General features: G+C 42.5%; 1 protein-coding gene across 11 annotated transcripts in view; it reads right to left on the bottom strand.

Moving 5' to 3' along the window:
- Positions 1 to 27,307, bottom strand: part of FRY (FRY microtubule binding protein) — a 524,498-nt gene that overhangs the window by 143,246 nt on the left and 353,945 nt on the right. For 10 of the 11 annotated variants that reach the window (XM_049853229.1, XM_049853227.1, XM_049853221.1 and 7 more), the window contains 6 exons: positions 27,142 to 27,228; positions 19,574 to 19,745; positions 17,420 to 17,552; positions 13,335 to 13,442; positions 3,874 to 4,132; positions 1,800 to 1,982 (listed from right to left, as the gene is read on the bottom strand). In XM_049853229.1, the coding sequence (XP_049709186.1) occupies positions 1,800 to 1,982; positions 3,874 to 4,132; positions 13,335 to 13,442; positions 17,420 to 17,552; positions 19,574 to 19,745; positions 27,142 to 27,228 (942 nt within the window). Of the gene's footprint in view, positions 1 to 1,799; positions 1,983 to 3,873; positions 4,133 to 4,419; positions 4,728 to 13,334; positions 13,443 to 17,419; positions 17,553 to 19,573; positions 19,746 to 27,141; positions 27,229 to 27,307 lie in introns of those variants that run through there. The other variant, XM_049853231.1, reaches the window with a different exon arrangement.

The raw sequence follows: 27,307 nt of genomic DNA, 5'->3' as shown, positions 1-27,307 counted from the left end.
ATCACTCTCCACGGGAAAGCAAATCCATCGCCCCCACCCCACCGCCTGTCTAACGCACGAAGCAGAGTGGCTTGCAAGACAGTGATAAGGTTTTTCTCACAGAAAAGTGAGCGGCGAGATGGTGAAAGGCAGTGGATAAACTCTCTGCCGCTCCGTGCTGATTCTTTCAAGTTTTGGCGGAAGATAATTATAGCTGCAATTTCACATCATTTTGAAAGACATGTACCTGAATTTCAAAGACGTACCTGTGTGCAAGAGAATCTAAATACCAGCACGATACATTATTCACCAAAGTGTTCCTGCTGTCACCAGGTTTAAGGAAAGGAAGCCTGACAAGACATGCTTTGTCAGGCTATTAAAATGCTGTTTATTTTAATCACTGGTCTGCTAAAATAACAGATAAGTGGCCGATTATGAGTGAATTTCAGTTCAAATAAAACCATACTGGAGATGGAGGTATCTGTGCTGTGTACAGCTATTGATAAAAGGAGCACATTGGAAAAGGCACAAGAGAGGGTATCTTACAGGGAATTCTGCATGAGCAGCATCTATGTTCGAAAACACACACGCTTGTCACCCTTCATCAAAGAGAAGCTAGGAGACATAAAATTATCCACTCAGAAGTCTCATAAAAGCAGGGACTCTTGGGATGTATATGTTGTTAGCTGCCTTCACTTCAGCCCCTGACTCATGGTGACCCCATGCACAATGGGATAGGACTGTTGTGATCCACACGGTTTTCACTGGCTGACTAGTGTTTCTTTCTAGTCCATCTTAGTCTGGAAGCTCTGCTGAAATTTGCTCAGCATCATCGCAATACACAAGTCTCCACTGACAGACAATCTTAGAGATCTATTTAATCAGGCACAGGATGTGGTCCTGAGTATACCAGAAAGCTATTTGAAGACATGGAAATGGAATGAACTTGGTCCACGATGGCACTGACGATCTCATAAAACCAAGACCACTTCATTCACGCAAGAAAAATGGAAGCTGGTAGTTTCCTAAAGAAGTGCGGGACATAAAAGGCTGGTCCTAGGACCTGGCCACCCGTGTCTGTGGCTACTGAGCCGTAACACCTGACAGGGTGTGTGAGGGAGCTGGAGTTTACCATGCTTCGTAATGGACTTGCTTCTCCCATCTCAAGGGTTTCTACGTGATGCCATTTTCCCGTCACCATCGAGATTAAACTACTTTCCGTTAGTCAGAACGCTTGGTACCTTGACCATTTTAAATGAAATACATCATCTTTTCAAGTTTATTCTCTAGTACAAATGAATAATATCTTCTTCATTACACGTATGCTGAACACTATGAAGAAGAATGACCCATAACCAAAATGAACCTTAAAGTTCAAAGATGGTAAAGCGCCATCTCCCAGAGAACCAAGAATGATCTTTTTCTGCACTCTCGGAATATATGACTTATCTCTAGAACATTAAGAGTCACGTTACATAATTAAAAACCCAACAATGCATCAAAAAATATTTGTTGACACCACGTGTGACACAAAGTACATAAAATAGCAATGTGTTCTTGTTAGAGGCTATACAGTCAATTCCGACTCGTATTGACCCCAAGTGGCAGAGTAGAACTGCCTCATAGGGTTTCACAGGCTGTAATCTTTATGGGAGCAGATTGCCAGATCTTTCTCCCCTGGAGCTGCTGGTGGGTTTGAACTGCGAACATTTCGGTTAGCAGCTGGTTGCTGAACCATTGTGCTACTTATTGCTAATATTCATCTAACTTGAAAACTGTGGAAAGAAAGGTATCGGAAAATTCAAAAGGATAATTCATACCTCAGGCTGACCCAGGGCAATAAATAAGGCTCGGATTTCCTTGAGTATTAAAACAGACAGCTTGCGGGTGGCAACCTGGAAACTGCAGAGCAAGACCAGGGCGAACCCTTCCACGGCGTGGAGGACGCTACAGTGGGGACCTCGCTCCGACTGCGTTCTGTGGCTGGACCCATTGGGAATTAGCTGCCGTGGAATAAGAATGATGGTCTACATTCAGAAAAACCACAATGGAAGAAGAAGAAGAAAACACTCTTCTACGTACATCTTGCAACATATTTGACCCAATTTGACCGTGTCATAGCACAACTAATCACAATGGCTTAGAACTAGACATGTCTGTGAATTCGTTATTACACATGACCTTTTGCTTTCTTTCTTTTTTTTTGCTTTAGAATACATCCACCGTCTGTTACCTCTGATAAGGAATAACTTTTCAAAGCCTATTCATGTTAATATTAATAAAAATGAAACTGCTTCTATCACACCGTTCCAGATGATACTGTATGCACAAAGGGGCCTGATTTGTTTTGACTTAAATTATCTAAAGGCTTTTGAAGACTATTAAATTGAATTTTGCTGTTGTTGGGTTCTGATTCCTAGTGGCCCCATGTGACAAAGTAGAACTGCCCTATAGAGTTTCCTACGGGGGCAGATCACCAGGTCTTTTCTCCCAGAGAGCAGCTGGGTGGGTTTGAACAGTTAGCAGCCCATCGCCCTATTGTTTGTGCCAGCAGGGCTCCTCGAATTTGCAAATATTTATTTTCTATTCAGATTTGCTTAACTGTTTGCGTGTCAGATTCTAGTCTAGGTTTTGAACTTTCATGAGATGGTTCTGAAACTCTCCAAACAGCAACCAAGCGAGTCTAAAATGAAAACAAGCCAGGTAACGAGGCAGAGTCCACCTTAGTTTCCGTTTTCCTTTTATAAGCACACTGAAGCCCTGTTTTTCAACTTCTCATCCTTTGGCATGTGTAGAGCACAGAAGGGAAGGACCTGATCGTCATCTCTGTGGTTAGCCCATCTAGGATTCTGCCCCGAGCCCCACAAACCTCAGACTCTTAGTTACGCTCTTGTCTAGCCGGAGCCCTTCTCCATCTGCTCATCGCCAGTGCCAATTTGTCACTGCCTGTTCTCCTTGGGCAACACTCCTTGCCCAACCTGCTCTCCACATTACTCACCAGGAACATTAGTAATTTTCTACCATTCGGGATGGGGGCATCAAAGAATAAAAAGACCACGAAATCACATTTTCTCCTCTGTGAGATTTGATACTGTTGCCTAAGGAAAAAACTGGTGGACAGCTAACTTTTATATACATATCCATCTCCATATCTATTTCTATAGTAATTTGCTCTATGAATAGATTTATAATCATGATTCTTTGAAGAAAAGCTCTATTCCCTAAATGACATTGTTCATGTGGACAGATCCAACGTGATATGGTATATCACATCCTGAGTTTCTTGGTTACACTTTATGCAGGTAGAAGACCTAGGGCCACCACCAACAAGAAAGTTCCTAGGGGGCTGTAAGTAAGAAACCCAAAGATTCTCTACACTGCAACTCATTTACACACACACTAGATAAAAGAATATATAAATTGGCAGGGAAAAGTGTCAAAACCACTGTTACGGATTAATTGTGTCTCCCAAAATGAGCGTTGGAATTCTAACCAATATACCTGTGGATATGATGTGATGTGATGCAGTGTAACGTAATGTAATCACTTTACATAATGCAATCTATTGTAATATAATTAATCAACCAATCAGTTGAGGTCATACCACTGTAGGGTGGATCCGAAGCCTAATCATGTCTGAGTTATAAAAAGAGTAGAATAGGTACAGAGACACACATGCAGAAATGGGGAAAAGACAGATGTCACGTGAGTGAGGATCGTGTGTAAGCCAAAGGACAAGGCATGTCCAGGGCTACTGATAAGGAAGGAACTGACACGGCCGAGACCTGACTGGTGCTTTAAGCCTGCAGAATTGAGAAAATAACTTTCTGTTCTTTAGGGCCACCCACTTGTGGTATTTGTGTGACAGCAGCACAAGGAGACTAAGACAACCACCTCTGAGCTCCTGATTTTGTTGGCTTGCTCGTAGACTTTTCCTTGAGTTTGGATGACCAGTTTCCACTGGGTGAGCAGCTGCAGCAGAAGCTTCAGGGACGAATCGAGGAGTGTGTGATGCATGTCATTGACTTCACGCAGCAGGAAGTTGGTAAAGCCAAACAGAACATCTTCTCTCCAGTCTGAGAAGTCAACCAGTAAACCCTGCAGAGAATTTTGTGCAATATGTCGCAGTTCGTCGTCCATGTGAATCGAAAGCCTGTGAAATACACACGAGACAATCAAAGCGTTTATTTGGTGAGCTTTTCTTCTAGCTCACCTTTCTTTCACTCACACGGGATGCATGAAGGAACGGATAGAGGTCTCTGTTTCTACTTGTGTCTGAAACATGTTGTTGTTAGCTTCCGTCAAGTCGATTCTGACTCATAGTGACTCTACGTGACAGAGTAGAACTGTCCCATAGGGTTTCCTAGGCTATGATCTTCATGGGAGCAGATCACCAGGTCTTTTCTCCTGAGGAGGTGCTGGTGGGTTTGAACTACCAACCTTTGGTGTAGTGGTCAAGCACCTAAGCACTGCACCACCAGGTATCCTGCCTGAAACATGGGGCCCTCTTATTTTCTGCTTAGTAAATGATCTGTATGAAAAACGCAAAAAAAAAAAAAAAAACACCTTTTAATCTTAGACTTACTGAAAAGTTGGCAAAGATTATACAGAGTTCCTCTGTACCCTTCACCCAGCCTCCCCAATGCTAACATCCTATATAACTACAGCAGACTTATCAAAGCTAAGAAATTAATGCTGCCACAACACTATGGACTAAACTACAGGTTTTATTTGGATTTCACCAGTTTTCCACAATGTTCTTTTTCTGTTTCAGAATGCAATCCAGGATACCACACTGCATTTATCATTATATGAATACTTTCTAAAAAAATTTTTATTTTATTTTTGGTAAAAATATACATATCAAAACATGCTTCCATTCAACAATTTCTATGTATACTGTTCAGTGTTACATCTTTCACACTGTGTCATTATTCCCATTATTTCTGCTCTAGCTGTTTTACCCCCATTAATTTAGACTCATCGGCCCCTAAACTTCTCATCTAGGCTTTAGAGTTACTGCTGTCTCACATAAACCAAAAAAAACCAAACCTGTTGCCGCTGAGTCAATTCCGACTCACAATGACTGTATAATTTTTTTTTTTTAAGTGCAGCATTTGAGGGTGAAATTCTTTACTTTTTGAGCTAAACTATTTTTTTGTTCGTTTGTTTAAAGATGACTCCAGGGGATAGTTTTATTTCAAGGTTTAAAGAGTATCCCTCTTGAGTACTTTTTAATACAACATTCGCTGCTGTCTAAATTAGTACCATTTTCAAGGATGAGAAACCTGAGTATTGGAGAAGCTAAGGGACTCATCCAGAAGTTGAGTAAGAATGAGAAACTGGAGTTAGGCCAGTGGTCCTTCGCTGGATTTACATCCCTGGGGACATCTTGCAATGTATGGAGACAGTTTTGGTTGTGGCAACTTGGAGTGTGCTAATGGCATCTAATGGGTAGAGGCCAGGGATGTTGCTAAATGTCCTACAATGCACAGGGCAGCCCCCAACAATAAAGAGTTTTCCATTCCAAAACGTCAATAGCGTCAAGGTTGAGAAATCTTGAATTAGAAAACCAGACAATATCAGTGTATTTGAAGGTGAACCCAGTGCATCATAATAATATTAAATCTGGACATTGGTGTGGATATTACAATGAGCAGAGTGCTTTTGTCTAGGTCCTTTAATTTGTTTACCTGATAAGCAAACACTCTGTGAGACCCTTCTAGGCTAGGATTCAGCACTGCACCCTTTGTATCCTGCACTTATGGTGTGTCTATTGGGAAGGGTGCCCAAGAGCCAGCTGTGAGACGGAGCTGGGCAGGAAGCAGGGGCAGCTTGCTGAAGGGCCTGGGACCACCCACACAGGCACCACAGCACGGAAAGGGTCAAGGGTGTGTGCTCTGGGATCAGAATGCCGGGGTCACTGCTTGTTCTGCCAGGTATATGCTACGTGACCTCAAGCAAGTTACTTCATCTCTCTAAGCCTCAGATCCCTTATTGGTAAAATGGGGATAATAACTGTAACTGCAAGGAGCCCTGGTGGCACAACAGCTAAGCACTCGGCTGCTAACCGAAAGGTTGGCAGTTAGAACCCACCCAGTGGCTCTGCGGGAGAAAAGACCTGGCAATTCGCTCCCATATAAAATACAACCTAGGAAACCCTATGGGGCAGCTCTATTCAGTAACATCTGGGGACTCTATGAGTAAGAATTGACTTGACTGCAATGGGTTTGGTTTACTGAGGCCATATTGGGAGTATTTATATCTACAGTCCAATGATGTTGTCTTAGGGTTCTGGGGATCAGACACAGTCCCCAGGGGGCAAAGAGGTGTGACTCTAGCAATACCCTGTCTCTTTGGACTGATGAAGGCAAGCAGGCTTGACTGTCAATAAAACGAGTCAAGTAGGTGAAACTGATAGGGACCCTGGTGGTGCAATGGTTAAGCACTTGGCCGCTGACCAAAAGGTTGGTGGTTCAAACTCACCCAATGGCTCTGAGTGAGAAAGACCAGGCGATTTGCTTCCGTAAAGATCACGGCCTAGGAAACCCTTCAGAGCAGTCCTACTATGCCACGGGGTCACCAGAAGACAGAATGGACTCGATGGCACCCAACAGCTGTAACTGCATCTCACAAACCTGTTGTGAGTTTCCATGAAATCATCACATAAAGTGTTTAGTGCTGTTCCAAGCACGTAGTAAACACTCAGTAAATGTTAGCTATTATTAAGAAAAGAAAGATAAACTTCATCCCAAGAGGTCTAGGGAAGAAATGTGATTACTGATGCACATTTTGAAAAGAAGCTGGTGGGAGTACGGAAGGTGTCTAGGAGAAGCGAGAAGACTGAAGGCAGAGAAGAGCCAGGGGGTCACAGCAGTGACTGAGCGGACAAGTGGGGAGGGTTTGATCTAACTCAGAGAGCAAATAAGGAGTACGGAGGGTGTCTAGGAGAAGCAAGAAGACTGAAGGCAGAGACGAACAAGGGGGTCACAGCTGTGACTGAGGGGACAAGTGGGGAGGGCTTGATCTAACTCAGAGAGCAGGTAAGGAGTACGGAGGGTGTCTAGGAGAAGCAAGAAGACTGAAGGCAGAGACAAACCAGGGGGGTCACAGCAGTGACTGAGGGGGTAAGTGGGGAGGGCTTGATCTAAGTCAGAGAGCAGGTGTAACAGACATCTAGAAGACAGAATTGCCAGGGCTCTGTAACTGGGAGGCGCTTGGGATCAAAGAAGCAAGAGACTGAGTCAACTGGGGCTCTTAACTCTAGTAAGCAAACAGAGAAGGCATTACTCCAACAAATCCAAGAAGAAATTGTGGCCTAGAGTGATTAAGGGACTTGCCCAAAGCCATGTGGTTAATAATGGGAGGAGCCAGGATTTCAGACTAGGACTTCTAATCCTTACCCAAAGTTTCTCCATAAAAGAAATCTGGCACAAGGCGCCCCAGTTATCTACTATTGAAAAGAGTATTTCAAAAGCTTGACAAGCAAACTCCATAAGCAAATTCTTGAAAGCAAAAAATAGATTAATTAGTCCCAACTTGACAATAAGAACCAGGCAAAACTCTTTAATGAGCAGATTTACACCAAGCCTGGGAAGATATATTTCCTGTCTCAAAAGCAAGTTAAGCTCTACAAAGATGCTGAGAAGGAAGTCTGACCTAATTCTTTAGGGAAGAGTTACTCAGTTAAGTCTAAAACCAAAATCAAACCCATTGCTGTTGAGTTGATTGACTCATAGCAACTCTGTAGGACGGAGGAGAACTGTCCCATAGTGTTTCCAAGGTTGTGATCTTTACAGACGCAGATTGCCAGGTCTTTCTCCTGCAGAGCAGCTGATGGGTTCAAACCGCAGACCTTTTTGGTTAGCATGCAGAGCACTTGACCACTGCACCATCAAACCCAAGCCAAACCAAACCCATTGCCATCGAGTTGATTCCGACTCATAGCGACCCTACAGGTCAGGGTACAACTGTCCCATAGGGTTTCCAAGGAGCGGTTGACGGATTCAAACTGCCATCCTCTTGGTTAGCAGCAGTGCTCACTGTAGCTCTTAACCACTGCGCCACCAGGGCTCCTTCAATGAAGTCTACGATTCCGAAATAGATCATAGTCGCTGAAAGAAAACTTTGCGGACTTTAACCTGGACTTCCAATTCAACATTCTCTAACGCAGGGGTTTTCAAATTTTCTTTATATTTCAATCACCAGTAGGTCCTTTTTTTTTTTCTTTCAAGAAAACTACATGTGTAACTCTAATATAATATATAAAATCTGAGATACTCTGGTAAAAGCTGGGGTGATGGGCCTGAAGCCCACCCATTTGGCCAGAAAACACTCTTTCCCTCCACTAGCAGCCTTGAGTTACCTTTATAGTCCACTGCTTGAAAACACTAGTTTATGAAAACCCCTTGAAGTTATTTCCCATCTTAAGTTTATTATTCCTATTTATTACATTTATACTTATCTGTGGTCTTGAAGGAAACCCTGGTGGTGTAGTGGTTACGTGCCATGGCTCCTAACCAAAGGGTTGGCAGTTCAAATCCACCAGGCTCTCCTTGGAAACTCTATGGGGCAGTTCTACTCTGTCCTATAGGGTCACTATGAGTCGGAATCGACTCCACAGCACTGGGCTGGCTTTTTGGTTTTATGGTCTTGAAGATGGAGTCCTGGTGGCACAGTGGTTAAATGCTTGCCTATTAACTGAAAGGTCGGAGGTTTGAATCTATCAGCCACTCCACAGGACAAAGATGTGGCAGTCTGTTTTTGTAAAGATTACAGCCTTGGAAACCCTATGGGGTAGTTCTACCCCATCCTATAGGGTGCCTATGAGTCAGAATTGACTTGATGGCAGTGGGTTTGGTTTTGGTTTTTATGGTCTTGATGAAGGTCCCTGGGTTGCGCAAATGGTTTGCGCTTTATTACTAAAGGAGCCTTGGTAGTACAATGTTCAGGTGCTCAGCTGCTAACCAAACGGTTGGTGGTTCGAACCCACCCAGTGGCTCCAAGTGTGAAAAGATCTGGTGATCCGCTCCTGGAAAGGTTATGTCATAGGAAATCCTATGGGGCAGTTCTATTCTGTCACATGGGGTTGCTATGAGTCGGAATCGACTTGATGGCACCCATCAGCAACAACAATATTCCTGGAACATGAAGAGATGTACAGGACAGGGGAGAGAAGGGACTTTGGGGATAGAAGGCCTAGCTGACAACAGAAGTGGGATGTTTGTGGAAAATAAAGGCCGAAGCAGCCATAGAGCTGAGACCTACCCAGGCACATCCAGGTGGCCGTAGGTGAAGGGTGAATGAGGAAGAAGCTGTGAGGGGTTGAGGGCCCCTCCCCGTGTCTGTTCGCAGAAGAGTGTGATCAGAGACCTGCCTTTCAGACATTTGCCACTAATCACCCATATCGTCCCCATTTCTACTCTTACTAGATTTAAACAGATACTCACAGATCACCTTGTGAGACAGATGAGATGAAATATTATAAAACAAGAAACAGGAAAAAAAGAAAGCTACCCTAAAAGCAAGAAGGCTTAGGCTGAAACGAGAAGCATGTGCAGCCATGCTGAGTACCGAGAATCTGTGGGAAGGCAGTGGGCAGCAGGGATGGGGGCAGAGGTGGTTCACTGATGGAATTCCTGCCTTCCGTGTGGAAGACGGAGGTTCAATTCCTGGCTAGTGTACCTTAAGTACAGCCACCACCCACCTGGCAGTGGACTTGCGTGTTGCTGTGATGCTGGACAGGTTTCAGCGGAGCTTCCAGACTAAGACAGGCTAGGAAGAAAGGCCTGGCAGTCTACTTTTGAAAATTCGCCAATGAAAACACTATGGATCACAATGGTCTGATCTGCAACTGATTATGGGGATGGTGCAGGACTGGGTAGTGTCTCGTTTTGCTGTGCATGGGGTAAAGCAGAGTGGTGCTGGCTGGCATATTCGTAAGTCCTATAATGTCTCCTTTCCAGCAAGTCAAGGAGTGAAGGTGACGAGTGGGCAGTCCTCCAGCCCCACAGCACGGCCATCACACAGAGAAACCCGAGCAAAAAATAAAGGACAGGTTCTTAACCGCGAAGTAAGGGACTGCAATGACAATACAACCTGCCCTGCAACAGAGGCGCTTGGCTTCAGTGTCTGAAAGAGAACAAAGGGGGCCTTTAAGAGAAAGCACCTTGCGAAGAAGTTTGACTACTGAGGGACCACAGAGTAACTCCTAAGAAGCTGATGTGGTTCTCAGGAGCCTAGCACAAGGCTCACAGGATTCACAGTAACACACAAACAAGCCCACCCAGGGTGCTTCAAAGCCTCCACAGTGACACAGAAGTAAAACATACCGAAAGAAACCCAGATTGGCAACGTAAATCGCAGCTGTCCTCTGCAGACAGCTGGCAGAAGGAGCTACGGCTGAGGGCTACGACTGTTAACGGCTCAGATCAGCAAGCAAACAAGCTGCTGTGTTCTGCACAGGCCTGGTGCCGGTATAAACAGCCGTGGGGGCCTGGTGTGGACGATCTGAGTGACTCGGTGGTGTGGTCACAAGGGCGTGCTCTGCTTGTACAAGGTTGTTGCTGAATAAGGAAGGACGTGTCTTAAAATGAGAAAGAACAGAACGTAGACAAAGCCACCCTCCTGGTGAGCCCGGTCAGACAAAGGACCGCTAGTGGAAAAGACCGAATATGAATTTCAGATTCAGGTCATATCAGCTTAATAGGTTTTTTTGTTCTTGTTTTTTGTGAAAGTATACACAGCCAAAGATAAACCATTTCAACAGTTTCTACAGGTCCGATTCAGTGACATTGGTTATATTCTTCAAGTTGTGCAACCATTCTCACTCTCCTTTTCCACATTCTTCCACCATCATTATCTTAAACTCACTGCCCATCCAACCTTTTGAGTTGCCATTGTCAATTTGATCCCACATAGATAATTCCTTAAAACAGCACAATGCTCAAAGTAGATGTACTTTACTAGTTAAGATAAGCTATTTTTTGGTTCAAAGAAGATTTCAGGGGGTAGTTTTGGTTTAAGGTTTAAAGATTATCTCAGGGCAATAGTTTCAGGCACTCATCCAGCCTCAATGGCTCCAGAAAGGCTGGATTCCAGGAGAATTTAAAATTCTATCCTGCATTCTTCCTCCTTTTGATCAGGATTCTGCTGCAGAATTTTTGACCAAAACATTCAGTGATGGTAGCCAGACACCATTCAGTTCTGGTCTCATGGCAAAGGAGGCAGTTGTTCATGGAGGCAACCAGACACGCATTCCATTTCCTCCTCCTATTCCTGACTCTCCTCGCTTTGTTGCTCCAGGTGAAAGGAGACCAGTTGTTGTACCTTGGATGGCTGGTTGTACAGTAGGCAAATTTTTGAAAGGGGAATGAATCTCAGTCAAACAGCAATTGAATACTGATCAGTAAACCCTTAGTGCATGTAAGGTGATCTGAACTCGTACAGATTGTCATTGTTGTTATTGTGTTGTTAGGTGCTGGTGAGTCAGCTCTGACTCATGACGGCCCGATGTGACACAGCAGAGCTGCCCACAGGGCTTCCCAGGCTGTAATGTTTACAGGAGCAGATCGCCAGGTCTTTCTTCCATGGAGATGCTGGGTGGGTTCAAACTGCTGACCTTTCAGTTAGCAGTGGAGAACTTAACTGTTGTATTACCAGGGCTCCTCCTTGTAAAGATGACAGCCTAGAAAACCCTACGAAGCAGTTCTACTCTGTCACATGGGTTGGAATGGCCTCCATGGCACCTAATAACGACGACGACAACATAAGCCTGTGGTTAGTGTCTGTCATATTTAGCCATTACGGGAAGTGCTGGGAAGGTATGTGGGGTAGTTAGGAGGGAGACATCTGGGAAAGTCCTTACTCAGGGAGCTGGGCTAGAAGTGATGCAGAGCCTGTGTGAACAGTACTTATCTTGTCAGTTATGAAGAAGACCAAGTTTTTCCCCAGTAAAAATGTACCATGGACGTGACCATGAAACTGAAATAAAAGGTTATACATCTTCCTAACTAGATCATACATTGTTCAAGACTGAATTTAATCCAATAGCACTTGGACTATGGGGCTATAAAGTGACTACAGACTTGAAAACCACACTTATTGCTACCAAATAGCTTCACATTTGTCCTCTGACCCGCTTGAGGAGATCAGAAGGAGATGGTTTCCCCATAGGTTAATAGGACCCAGTATGTGGGTTGGGTGTTCCAGTTCTCTCTCCTCTGGCTTCCTTCCAAGATAATGAAAAATGCCTTTTCACAGGCTTCCATATAATTCCAGGCATTTTCTTGATTTTTCCTTAAGATTTGAACCCTCAAGAATATTTATTTGTTCTTTTCCCTGTTAAAGACAGCGCCCATTGTTTTGGCTCCATAAGAAGGTGCATGATAACAAACTCTCCCCACTATAAATAGCATTCACATTCCAACCACATCTCACAGAATTCCCTCCTGACACGCCTGGCATTGTGGTCTGCAGTCAGGCATTGTTGGATTGGGTTGACAAGGTAATTCCAGAGGTAAGAGCCTGTGACACAGAATTTCAGCAAAACAGCCTTAGAGAAAGGGGCCTGGTGGCATAACCGTTAAGCACTTGGCGGATAACCCAAAGGCGGTGGTTCGGATCCCACTCAGTGGCTCTGTGGGAGGAAGACCTGGCGATCTGCTCCCGTGAAGATTTCAGCCTGGGAAACCCTGTGGGGCAGTTCTGCTCTGTCGCATGGGGTCACTGTGAGTCAGAACTGACTCGATGACACCCAACTTCAATAGCCTCAGCAAATTTACCAGAATGCTGCACAAAATTAAAAAAAACTTAGTGTTTCAAAGGCCTTCATCACCAGCTAGAGTGTCACTGAGTAAAGCAAACTTTCCTTCCACTTCAGTGGAACTGGTGACTGTCTTCTCCCCTCTGATCAACCTCAGGGTCCAACCAGCTGCCGTGGAGTCGGCTCCAACCCGTGGCGCCCCGTGAGCATCAGAAGAGAACTGTGCCCCGCGGGGTCTTCAGTGGCTGGTTTGGGGGACGTAGATAGCCAGGACTTTCTTGTGAGGCACCTCTGGGTGGACTTGAACCCCCAAACTTTTGGTTAGCAGCTGAGAGCGTTAACTGTTTGCACCACCCAGGGACTACATGCTTATTTAAATTCTAGGTGCTTCTGTACATTCTAAATTGGGATTTTAAACCCCCAAACATGAAAAATTAAAAAAATATTTCTTTTTTCCTTCCTGTCCAAGCATAGCATAATTCCTCATTCAGTTAGCATTTGCCGATTGTCAATAATCATTCTAGTTTTTAGGAAACATGACACAGGATTAAATCGAATTTGATCACGTGAGCCCACCACAGTCCTCTCTTACCTAGCCAGCAGGTCGATCAGTTCAAGCTTTGACATCCCATCAGGAAGCAGTCGAGGGATGGCAGCCACACAGGTCCTGAAAAGATCGATTTTTGGCTTCCTCTCACCCCTAGGATTGGAAAACGAAGTTTAAACATGGGTCAGAAGGTTGTGAAAATTAAAAAACAAAACAAAGCATATAATATGTATATATATAGAGAGAGATGAAATATGTGAACAAAGAATCCATGTCTTCTGAATCACTCTGTTGACAGCACCATGCTGTTGTGGTTTGGTGCCATTGAGTCAATTTCGACTCACAGCTCCCCATGTGACAGAGTAGAACTGCCCCACAGGGTTTTCTACGCTGTCATTTTTATGGGAACAGATGGCCAGGTCTATTTTCCGTGGAGCCTCTGGGTGGGTTTTAACTGTCAACCTTTGGGTTAGCAGCCAGTGCTTAGCTACTGCCCAACTAGGGCTCCTTTGATAGCCCCATGTTACTCTCCAGTGTTTATGTCCTCTATAGATTGGTGAGTGCTAAAAGAACTTGTAAAAATTTAAATGTAAGACAGAGGTACAAATCTGAAAAGAAAAACGCCGACATCAGTAGCGATCTACCACATGACTTACCATTCAGTTGCGTTCCCTGAGTTTGTCCCCATGGACTGGACTTAAAACACCAGATTGACAGGTATGCCTGTATGTGTCAGGATGTGAGGAATATATACACTGCAGTCATTCCCACACTCAGCATTTAGAAATGGAATTTTAATGTATTACAAGGAATGGGGCCTCTAACAGGTGTGACTTTGGGAAGCTTTTCTCTCTGATGAGATAGGTTTCTTCCTCTACAGCCCATACCCCCATTTGCAAGAAATTAAGAACTTCCAAAACAAGTCTTACACAATGACAAGCAAAACCCGGAAATGTGTTTAGTTCTGATTTTCAAAATTATACTGACAGGCCCGATTTCTATGGAGATTGCTTTTCTCTTTTTAATTACTCTCCTAAGAATATGAATGTTTAATGGTAATTTATGCCTTCTGAAGGAGCCCTGGCGGCACGCATTGATTAAGCGCTAAGCTGCTAACTGAAAGATCAGTGGTTTGAACCCATGAGCTGGTCCATGGGAGAAAGATGTAGCGGTCTGCTTCCATAAAAACGACAGCCTTGGAAACCCTATGTGGCAGTTCTACCATATGTCCTTTAAGTCACTATGAGTCGGAATCGATTCGCTGGCACGCAACAACATTGACAATGCCTTCTGTATTCTGTTGTAAAATCTGAAAAAAACACTAAACTTTATAATAAACTATGCGTATGTCTAGCTTAAATAGGTAACCATCTGATTTTTCACTGCTTATTTTATTAATAATGTTTAAGGAAGAATTAAGCTAACCATCAAGTCTTTTAAATAACCTAAAATGTAACAGCATATTTAAATTCTGATGATTTCTTCTTCTGGCAATAAATATAAAATTGGAACCAAATTAACGCAATCTTAGGACACGAAGACAATGAATGAAAATGCAAAGCAGCTCAGAAGTAATTCATTCTAGGACGGTTACCTGGGATTAGAATAGAAACGCAATGAGCAGAAGCCACCCGCTCTGTAATCTACAAATCACCATCAAACAGCAATTTTGCTCTGTGGCGTTCCTATTTAGTGTGCTTTTGCAAGCTTGTCAAGAAGGAATACAAAACTGTGTATGTGAAAAACAAAACACGTATATGTCGACTTCTCAAATACTGGGCTCTTGTGCAAAGGCCTAAGGTTATTTTCTCTCCTTTTCCAGGGTCCTTCTGCATGAGAAGCATGATCAGTCCCGAGAGGGTGCAGGCACAGGGAAAGGTGTCTGCAGCTGACCTCCTCAGTAGTGGGGCAGAGTCAGCACTAGCCTACAGAGCTCCCGAATTGCTCCCGTGCCACTGCGAGGAGCTGAAGCCGTTCTCCAAGCGTGCCACCAGATGTTCTCGGCAGCTGGGATTATTTTCCTATCTGTTGGAGAACAGGTGACCCTGCCTGACCTCCAGTGTAAGGCAAACGCTGCCAAGCTGATAAAGCAAGCCAGGCTGAGAAACTGTCATTGGTGCGTGATTTCTTCTGAATACTGCTGTCCTTGCTCTCTGGGTTTTATGGAAAGTATGTGAACCACTAAAAGAACGTAATTAAGAAAACTTATTAACAGATGTTAAAATTGTTATTTTTTTTGCTAGTTCAACCACAAAAGGGATGGGGAACAGAGATGGGGCAACTTAGGGTGCTGGACACTGAAGTTCATGCCCTAATCCAGGCCTGGGAAAGGGTGGGCTGACCTCAGGCATCGACTTAAACGACTGTTTCCTGTTGTCCTAAACGCTCACACGGTTGCCTAGCATTTCTCCTTGTGTTTTAGAAGTGTAGTACCAGCTACTTTCTGCTCCAGAAGCTGCCTTACAGTGTAGCATAAGAAATATTCCTGGCCAATAGGAGGAAGACATGGAATGTGTGGCTCATCGTCTCCATGAACAGCTGCCTCCTTTGTCATGAGACCAGAGGAACTGGATGGTGCCCAGCTACCATTACTGAACATTTTGTTCCTCCCCCATTAACATAAACTCATGCCCCAACCCCGCCCCAAGGTTCCTATCTAATCCTTCAAGTTGCTTTTCACCATTACTGAACATTTCGATCAAAGATTCTATAGAAGGCTCCTGAGCAAAGAGGGAAAAATGCAGAACAGAATTTCAAATTTTCACGGAATCCAGTCTTTTTGGAGCCATGGAGGCTGGATGAACCCTGAAACTACTGCCCTAAAATAGTGTTTAAACCTTAAACCAAAAATATTCCCTGAAGTCTTCTTAAAACCAAACAATAGTTTAGCTGAATGTCTGCCTTGAACATTCTGCTCTTTTAAGAACTATCTGTATGATATCAAGTTGACAACAGCAATTCGAAAGATTAGATAGGAATCTTTAGGGGGTAACGGATTTATGTTAAGGGGGGAAGAACGACTGAGAAAAGGAGGGTGAGAACGACTGTACAACTCGAAGAATGGAATCGATGTCACTGAATGGTACAGACAGAAGCTTGAACCGGGGTGCGCATTTGCTATGCATGTGTTCAACAACTACAAAATAAAGTATAAAAAGAAGAAAGAAAGAAATATCCCCAGCCCTATCTGAGGTCTTAAGATGGCTGAATAGGAAAAAGACAAGAGGATCAGAGAAAAAGTTTAAGCTATTGCTTAAAATACAAATGAAAGTATCAAGCAGGCTACCTATCACAGTTCAGGAACCTTCACTGGGAACAAGTGAGATTGAAAAGATGGAATGTTTAAAAACTGGTGATGTCACTATGTCACATGGGTGGTGACAGAACTTGAGTACAAAACATCAGTTCTGAAAAAACGAGGACCAGTAAATGAGCCTTTGGGCCCCATATTCTATTTTACTAGCCTGCTGATACTTGAGATATAACCAAAACAGATCAATCTCAGGTTTGACCTAATTTTTCTAGTTAGTCAAATACTGTAAAATATTTTTTATGTTCCTTTACACCCCTTAGAACATTGACTCTAAGGAAAAGAGAACAAAATACAGAATAAATGTTGTATGCCGTTGAATCGATTCCAACTCATAGCGACCTCATAGGACATAGTAGAACTGCCCCATAGGGTTTCCTAGGCTGTAATCTTTATGAAAGGAGCCCTGGTGGTGCAATGATCAAGTGCCTGGCTGCTAAGCAAAAGGCTGGTTGTGCAAACCCACCAGTGGCTCTGTGGGAGAAAACCCCGATGATCTGCTCCTGTAAAGATTACAGCCTAGGAAATCCCATGGGGCAGTTCTACTCTGTTCTGTAGGGTTGCTGTGAGTCAGAATTGACTCAATGGCACCAAACAAAAATAACACAATCTTTATGGAAGCAGATCACCAGATCTTTCTCCCACTCAGCCTCTGGGTGGGTGGGTTCCAACCACCAGTCTTTCGGTTAGCAGCCGAGTGCTTAACTGTTGTACCATAAGGGCTCTTCACAGAATGAATAGGAAGAATAAATTAGAAGACTCTCCACTGCTGTCTTTTGGTTAATCCTTCATTGAAATCTTAGTCCTCATTGGTACTCACGTGATCATGTCTTCGGGTTCTTTGTTTAACATCTGGACATTAGTTAGCATCATACATCTTCCTACTTCTTTATCAAGGTGCCTTAAAATATTGTCCACAGCTTTTCGTACTTGAGGGTAATATAATGACATGCCTGAAAAACACGCGTTATCATTATGCTGTTGACTAAGTCTATCAAACGATATCCTCTTTTTGTTTATTCTCTGTAACTTTTTTTTACTGAATGATTTCCTTGAGTTGAGGGACAGAGTCTGATTCAGTACCTGTCTCAATGGCTATTGGCATAGTGCCCACACTTAGCGAGCGTTCAACAAATATTCATGTAAATTCAGAAAACAGGAATGCAAATGCTTCAAAGGAAAATATCTTCCCAGAAGAGTTAAAATGAAGAAGGCTGTGGAAAGTTTTACTTTTGTTTTTCTACGTTCCTCGTTAATGTAAGAAAATTCACCGTCATTGCTGGGATGAACGTGAGTAAAGGATGATTCTCATCTGGGGGTTTTAATACTTCATATTATCTCCTGAAATGGATGCGTGGAATATTTTTTAGTGAACTAAACAAAAATGACCATATCGGAAATTTTAAAACGAAGGAAGGTGTATTTTAGCTATATTATTTTTACTACTGTCGTTAAATACAGCATCAATGTCCTTCAGTAGAAAACAAATATGGAAGTTGTTGTGGGTGCTGTCGAGTCCATTCTGACTCACAGTGACCCCATGTAATGGCACAGAACCGCCCCATAGGGTTTTCTTGGCTGTAATCTTTGTGGAAGCCAACTACCAGGTCTTTCTCTTGTGGAGCTGCTGGGTAGGTTCCAACTGCTGCCCTTTTGGTTAGCAGCCGAGCACTCGGCCATTGTGCTACCAGGGCTCCTTACAAATACAAACAGTGTACATATGTCCTATGTGTATATATATTTTATCCATACATATTATACAATGAAAAGTAAGTAGCTTTGCATTTAAAATTTATACTTTAATAATTGATAATGGTTGTTTCTCTTGCATTAAACCTTCAACTCAATCATTGCAGAGTTAAAGACAAATATTTTAAAGTAGAAGAGTTTCCTCATGTGTTTCTTTCATATCTTTGGAATCCAGAAACTATCTTAACAAAGTTTATACTTGGTTTCTAAATTTTTGTACCTAGTAAGAGATGAACAAATGCAAAAAAAAAAGAATTTTTTTTTTCATCTCTTTATAAGATTAAAAAAAGAAACAAACCCAAACCCATTGCTATCAGGTCGATTTTGACTCATAGAGACCCTAGTTAGATTAAAATGAGAAAAATCTCATGTAGACTAAATTCAGAATACAGCCTGGTTTGCTGTTGGATTTGGGGCGTTTGAAACATAGATTAGACCAATATTACTGAAGAAAAGAACTATAAAAATGAGCCAGTGAATGAGTAAATATATGTATCCATACGGGTTTGTTTTATGAACAGGGATTTCTGCTAAAGCACACAGATGTCTTAGACACTGATTGTAAAATGCAAATAATCAATAATAGAGGTTTGCAAATATCATAGATAAAAACCTAACATTTAGCTGGCAAAATATTTACCACAAAGTTGAAAAAGTTTAAAGGGCAGTTAAAACACAGCATGAATCAATCAAAGGAATTAATGTTAGAATGTCTCAAAAGCTACTTTTATAAAGATTTAAAAAAAAATGAATCCACTAAGGCCAAGTATCTCCTTGTCATTTTTAAGGCTTAATAAGGCCAAACTCTAACATATCTTTGAAACTCACTGTTATGGGTTGAATAGTGTTTCCCCAAAATATGTGTTACACATGCTATGCAATTCCATTTGGGAATAGGGTTTGCTATGTTAATGAGACCATATCAATATTTTAAACCAATCACACGTGAGATGTAAAAAGAGCAGATTAGGCACAGAGAAGGAAGCACAAACCGAGGTGAAGACACGCGCTACATGAAGATCACCAAGGAATAGAGGTACAGAAGCTGAAAAGAGACAAGGACCTTCCTGCAAAGCCCACACATAGGGAGGGACTTCCCCTGGAGCTGGTGCTCTGAATTCCAACTCCTAGCCTCCTGAACTGTGAGAAAACAATTTTTTGTTCATTAAAGCCACCCACTTGTGGTATTTCTGTTACAGCAGCACTAAGAACCCAAGACACCCACCTATCATTTTGGCTTCCTCTTCAGTTAGAGTTTTACTCAAATATGTTTTCTTCACTCTCAATGTGTTTCCTGAAGGAAGAACAGCGCCTGTCACTGGCATGGGAGGTTCGCCATCTTTCTGCTGCAAGCTGTCAGCGATGACCAGGAATGCCCTTAAACCAATGTTCATTCTCTGAAAGACACAATACGTTCAGGACACACAGACTCAATCACTTCAGTGGAGTTAACATACCAGCTACTTAGAGAAGCTTGGCTTGCTGTTTAGATTAGTGCTAGACAAGTAGTCTAACAGGGACAAGAGTGTAGGCCAAATCTACGAAGATGAAATTAAGTTTCTGTCGTTGTTTGTTGCTGCACCACAAGAAAACAACTGGGAAGACTGTCACCAAATTTAGAGGGTATGTTTGTGACAGTTCTCGTAGTTTGCTCGGGAGATCCTCGCTGTGCCTCCAAGTTGTTGTTGTTGGGTGTCGTTGAGTTGATTTAGGCTAGAGTGACCCCATGTGACAGAGTACAACTGCCCCATAGTCTTTATAAGAGCTGATCACCAGATATTTCTCCTACAGGGCCGCTGGGTGGGTTCGAACCGACAACCTTTAGGTTAGCAGCTGAGTGTTTAACTGTTGTGCCACCAGGGCTTCTTGGAATATAGGTGGTTATCCTCTGGAGCAGCTGAAACTAAGGTAAACTGAGGTAAACACAAGGCTCCAGGTCTTCCAGAAGGAGAGAGACACCATAAGTATTAATTTACAAAGACTGAAGACAAACAGGGGTTCCAAACAGGAACCACAAAACAAAAAACCACCTGCTCTGAATTGTAAGTGTTGCCTTTGATCCACAAAGAACAGCACGTTTGGAAATAAATTTTTAAAATTCAACATCACAGAACTTGTTACTGATGGAAACACACAGGGGTATGAGAAGACATGTCATTCTGGGCCAGATGGTTCTCTTTCTCAGGCTGAGGTAAAGCATAACATGAGCTCTGAGAGGTGACTCGGTAAGACGGTGGCCCTCTGAAAGGTCAGCAGGTACCAAGACATCTGTACCTCCTTAAACAGCCATGTGGAACACATTTACACTCACTGCTATTTTCAAATCTCATGAAGTTCCCAAAGTAGACGACAACCTATAGCAGAAGATAACGATAGTTCTAGTACTAACAACGAAAATCGTAGTCACCATTTATTGAGCCTCTCAAATGGATCCGGAACTGCTCATTAACTCTAATCCTTAAATAGCTATTAGCAGAAGGTACAATTATTCCCATTTCACAGGCAAGAAAACTGAGTCACACAACAAGTAAGTGTGAAACTATGCGTCCAAGTCAGTTTTGCCTGAGTCACGTATACCCTGCAAACTCTATAGCATGGAGTACTATTATATTTTATAATGTGAAATAACATTGACTTCTATTCATTTTAGAACTATTTATTCAAGCTTCAAGGAGTCACGAGATCTCAACCAGGATCTGCTGGATAGCCCTCTGACCCACTTATACCCCGTCCACTGTGTGCTTCACAACTGCGTGGCCTTCTATGACATTCGCTCCCTCTCCCCTCGCTAGAATGAACGAGGACCAACTTTTAAAAACTGATCTGCTATCAAAGTCCCTTCACTCCCTCAGTGATTTTAGTAGTACTCTCGTGAAATGATTTCTAGGACTCGTGTATCTTTCCGGAGTCCTGGTGGCCAATGGTTAAGCGTTCCGCTGCTAACAAAGAGGTCAGCAGTTTGAATCCACCAGCCACTCCTTGGAAGCCCTGTGGGGCAGTTCAACTCTGTCCTATAGGGTCACTAGAGCTGGAATCAACTCAACAGCAATGGGTTTGGTTTGGTTTTTGGTGTATCTTTCTTAAGACACAGCAGTGTTTTACGTGAGGAAATACGATGTTCAACTTAGGATATGCACACCAATACCCTAACCGTATTGAACAAACAAATCTGTCTTAGAAGAAGTACAACCAGAATGCTCCTTAGAGGCAAGGATGGTGAGACTACGTCTTACATATTTTGGACATGTTGTCAGGAGGGATCAGTCCCTGGAGAAGGACATCATGCTTGGCAGAGTACGGAGTCAGCGGAAAAGAAGAAGACCCTCAATGAGGTGGACTGACCCAGTGGCTGCAACAATGGGCTGAAGCATAACAACGATTCTAAGAATGGCGCAGAACCAGGCAGTGTTTCATTCTGTTGTGCATGGGGTCGCTATGAGTCGGAACTGACGCGACAGCACCTAACGACAACAACCCTAACCGTGGGCTGCCATATACAGTCAAGCCTCGATTATCTGCAAGTGGATTACCGAGGGATGAATCCTCCTTGCTGGCTCTCTAAGTTTTCCTTCTGTTCTGGACAACACAAAGGGCAGAAGTAAGGTGAGACGCTTTGGGACAAACATTTTGAACTTGGTTTCAAAAATAATTTTTTTGTTTGCATTATATCCAGTTCTGTCTCATAAAAAAAAAAGTCCTCCCTTTATTATCTATCTGCCTGGCCTTAAGAATAATTTTTCTAAGTTTCAGCATCCTTCTCTGTAAAAAAAAAAAAAAAAAAAATGAGGATAATAATATCTACCAATCTTGCAGGGTTATAAAAAAAAAAACCCCGTTGCCATCGAGTCAATTTCAACTCATAGTGACCCTACAGGACAGAGTAGAACTGCCCCATAGGGTTTCCAAGGAGCACCTGGTGGAATCCAACTGCTGACCTTTTGGTTAGCAGCTGTAGCTCTTAACTATTACGCCACCAGGGTTTCCATGCAGGGTTATAGCGAGGACTAAAAACAGTGTTTGAAAAGTTATCGGACTTTTCTGGTAAATATACTGTATTTTTTATGCAAATAATGCACAGATCATACTTTTTTTTTGCCAACAGTGCAACTCCCATCTCACTATTCATAAGTGAGCTATGACATGTGTTATATGTGTGGGTCAGTTATTTACATGGTTGCGTTATTTGCAAAAAAATATGGTATATACTGCAAGCCAGAGTCTTATTGGTGTCTCCACTTTATTATTTTTTTGATTGAAATATAAATTACAAGCAGTAAAATTCACTTCTTCTAGTTGTCTAGTACTATGAGTTTTGACAGACACAGGCACGTAACCACCAACACAATCAAGGTACAACTTCCATCTTCCCAAAATGTTCCTTCTTATGCATCTTTGTAGTCAGACCTCTTCTCCAACTCCAGGCCTTGGCAAACGTGTGTCTAATTTCTGTCATTATAGTTTTGCCTTTTCCAGAATGTCATATACACGGAATCATACAGCACATAGCCTTTTGTGTCCTGCTTCTTACACTTGGCATAGTGCTTTTGAGACGCTGATGTACATATCAGCAGTTTGGTCCTTTTTATTGCTGAATAGTATTCCACAATAGTGAAGAATCACAATTTGTTTATCCAAAGTGACTGTGCCTTTTTGCACTCTTAGCAGCAGAGAATGAAACTCCTGTTTCTCCCCAACCGCCCATGCACACTTCACCGCAGTTAGGATATCCATTTCCCTAATGACGAATGATGCTGAGCATCTTTTCATGTGCTTGGTGGCCATTTCTACCTCTTCTCTGGTGAGGAGGCTGTTCATTTTTCCTGTTTAAAAAAACTGGACTGTTTATTTTCTTGAGTTTTGAGAGTTCCTTATGTATTTTGGATAGAAGTATTGGATCAGATATGTGTTTTGCAAATATTTTTTCCCGGTCCGTGGCTCTTCACTTTCTTAACACTGTCATTTGGAGAGCAGACTTTTTTATTTCATTGATGCCCAATTTATCAATTTTTCTTTATTGATTTGTGCTTTTTGAGTCCTATTTAAGAAATCTTTGCTTACCCCTGAGGCCGCAAAGATTTTCTCCTTTGTCTTCTAGGAGATTAATAGTGTCAGGTTACACATTTAGGTTTATGATTCATTTTGAGTCAATTTTTTATATATATAGTGTGAATTATGAGTCAAGGTTCATTATTTTGCATGTGGATGTCCAGTTGCTCAGTGCCATTTATTGGAAAGACTATCCTTTCTCCATTGAATTAACTCGACACCGTTGTTGAAACTCAACTGACTGGAAATGTGCAGAACTATTTCTGGATCCTTTATTCTGCTCTCTTGGTTTCTATGTTTGTCCTTCTGCCAGTATCACACTGCCTTGTTTACTGTGTCTTCATCGTAAGTCTTGAAATCAGGTTGGGCTAGTCCTCCAACTTTATTCTTCTTTTTCAAAACTGTGGTGGCTATTCTAGTTTCTTTGATTTTCAATGTAAATTTTACAGTCAGTTGGTTTATTTCTATAGAAAACATACAGCAGTTTTGATTGGGATTATATTTAGTCTAAGAAGTCCTGGTGGCACAATGGCTAAGAACTTGGGCAAACTGAAAGGTTGGCAGTTGGAACCCACTTAGCTGCTGCATGGGAGAAAGGCCGGGTGAGCTGCTCCCATAAAGATGACAGCCTAGGAAACCCTATGGGGCAGTTCTTTGTCACATGGGGGTCACTAAGAGTCAGGATCGACTTGGCGGCACCACCACCAATAGCATATTTAATCTATGTAAGTTAATTTGGGGAGAATTGACCTCTTAAAAATATTGAGTCTTCCAATCCACAAACTCTGTCTTCTCCATTTCTTTGGGTTTTCTTTGATTTCTCTCATCAATGCTTTGTAGTTTTCAGCATACAAATCTTGCACATCTTTCGTTAGCTTTATCACTAAGCCTTCCATGTTCTCCATGATTATTGCAAATGGTCACATTTTTTAACTTCAATTTCCAACTGTTCATTACTAGAATATAGAAATGCATTGGTTTTACATATTTATCTTGTATTCTGCAAACTTCCTAAAATCATTTATTAGTTCTTATGGTTTTATGTAGCTTCTTAGGGATTTTAAACTAAGACAATCACATTATCTGCAAATAAAGACAGTTTTATTTTTTCCTTTCCAATCTGTATGTATTTTATTTCTTTTTCTTGCCTTATTGCACTGGCTAGGACCTCCAGCTCTACGCCATTCTAGGTCAAGGCGAAAATGAGAGAAATGGAAGATGTAGAAACTCTTCTCAAGAAAGAGCAAGTTCTTATGATGATGAGGGTGGAAGTCTTCTAGGTCTGACCTAAAACAAGATGATTACCTGGAGTCTCCTAAGTGGTGAGTGGTGGCATAGTACTGGCTTTGCAGTAAGATAACCCTTCAGACTTTTGGGCCCTGTGCCACACGCTACTTGCTAAATATTTTTTAAGACCCAATCTAGATTTACCTCCTGAGAAACTACACCCACATCTATACATTGATGAAGCACATGGCATCTGCTTCATAGACTATTCTCATTCTTGGTCTGTTTTTGAGCGGGACTATGGGTATCACAAACTACGGATAAATAAATTCTTCTATAACCCTACAAGATCAAGATGTGTGGAAGAAGATATCCAAATATCTCCTCCCATTCTTGGCAGGAATACTGGAATACCTCCTCCAATTTCTGGGAATTCAAATTTTTTTTTTTTAAATATTGGCAAAAATATACACAGTTGCACGCCATTTCAACAATTTCTACCTACACAACCCAGTGACAGTGATTATGTCCTTCAAGTTGTACAATCATTCTCACCTCCTTCTAAAAACTGTTCTACCACCATTGACTTAAACTCACCGCTCCCTGTAGCTTCTCATCAAACCTTTTGAGTTGCTGTTTTTTAAACCATAGTTCCAACTGCTCTGCACAGAGAGGTTAACTAGTGAATCACTGGCTGAATGAGGAGTTTGGGCAAAGAGCCAAGTATAATTTTTATGCGTGGTGATAATGATAGTAGTAGCTCTCAACACATTATTTTCAGACAAATAACCGGGTCATTCTGAGAATCAATTGCTGTGGCAAGTAGAGCCATGACTACTAAGAAGTAAAAATATTTTGAGAAGCTTCCCAGTAAGGGAAGACTCTATGCAGTTGGGGGGTGGATCTCCTTCCAGCCAAAGGTCTTGGTCATCTGCGTGGGCTTTGTCTTGTTCAACTGGCCCACTAACCGTGGCTACAGTCATGCCAGGAGCCTCCGACATCTTTAAAACGAGGCAAAAACTCCCAGGCTTGGGCTTCCTGTCATATCTCTACACATGTGGCAACCTTAGCGCAAAAGAAGAGGATACAGGGAGTGGTAGGAAGAAGCATGGGAGTACCAGGAGCGCTGTCTTTGCTCAGCCACTAACAAGCTGCCCGTTTGGAGCCTGTGGGCTCTGAACCTCCTTCTTCCCTGACAGAATGAAGGAGCCAGACAATATCACAGTGATGACAGGAACAGTCTTTTTTTTTTTTTTTTTTATGCTGTACAATTTGTTTCATGTTTTTGGCCTAAGAGTTTCCTATGTACTGTTTCTAATATTACAATTGCTCTGTGAGCTGAGCTGTTGTTGTTGTTGGGTGCTACTGAGCCAATTCCGACTCGCAGTAACTCTACAGGACAGAGGAGAACTGCCCCACAGAGCTGTCTAGGCTGCAGGCTTTATGGGAGTAGAATGCCAGGTCTTTCTCCTGCAGGGCCACTGGTGGGTTTGAACTGTCAACCTTTCGGTTGGCAGTGGAGTGCTTAACCTCTGTGTCACCGGGGCTCCTACAGTGACAATAGGAACAATCTTTTTTTTTATGCAGTACAGTTTATTTCCTATTTTTTGCTCAAGAGTTTGTAATGCACTCCTTATAACACTGCAATTATTCTGTGAGCTGAGATGCTGTTGCTGGGTGCCGTCGAGCAGGTTGTAGCTCACAGCAACCCCACTTGACAGAGCAGAACTGCCCCGCAGGGTTTCCCAGACTGCCATCTGTATGGGAGCAGACGGCCAGGTCTTTCTTCTGCAGAGCTGTTGGGTGTGTCTGGACCACTAACCAAATAATGCTCGCCTTCTATGTTTGTTTGCCAACTGTGCCCTCCCCCGTGAGGTATTTTTGTAAGCACCACTATGAGTTTTTTTTACATGTTGCTGTAAATGTAGACGGTGCATGTTATTTGTGTAAAAATACGGTAATCGTTGGCCATTTGGTCTCATAGTGATGATTTTTTAAAGGAGCGGAGTACTCACTAGAGGGCAGTGAGTTTAAGGTAATGGTGGTGGAATAATCTGGAAAAGGAGAGCGAGCAGAGCAGCCCAACTTGAAGAACGTAACCAGTGTTACTGAACTATACAGGCAGAAGCCGGTGGGACGGTGTACCTTGGCAGTGTATACTTTCACCAGCACTAAAAAATAAGAGAAAAATAGTTCATAATTAAAAGTTCTTTTGAAATAAAACATCCTGACTTGTAGTGATAGATGATTTTTTTTGAAAGAATTATTCTCTTATAGAAGAACAGAAAATGGTAGCATGTTCACTTTTCACCATTTTAAGTCGGTTCATTGAGAATTTTACTTCTGAAATTCCATCCTCCTCACTCACTATTTAGTCAAATAACATGGAGAGAAACAAACAGCAGACATTTCAAAGCAGATGTTCCTCGCCCCAGCCCCCAAAGTCTCAAAGCAAAGACAGGTGTGGGTCTGTGAATGGACACTCCGTCAGAAGCACAAGGAAGGATCGTTCATTCATACCTCTGGATTGAGACTGAACGCTTTCGCTGGTTTTCCCACACAAAGAAAATCAAAAATGATTTCTTTCATTGCAAAATCTAAACGCTCCTGTAGTGAAAACAAGAAATAACACAAAGGGGTTAAAGTATGCATTCAACATGAAAGGCTATTTTCATCACATGCGCCA

The sequence above is a fragment of the Elephas maximus genome, chromosome 14 (genome assembly GCF_024166365.1).
Source record: "Elephas maximus indicus isolate mEleMax1 chromosome 14, mEleMax1 primary haplotype, whole genome shotgun sequence".
Classification (NCBI taxonomy): Eukaryota; Metazoa; Chordata; class Mammalia; order Proboscidea; family Elephantidae; genus Elephas; species Elephas maximus.
The sequence above is the reverse complement of the archived record's forward strand: the minus strand, read 5'-3'. Positions and strand labels throughout refer to the sequence as shown.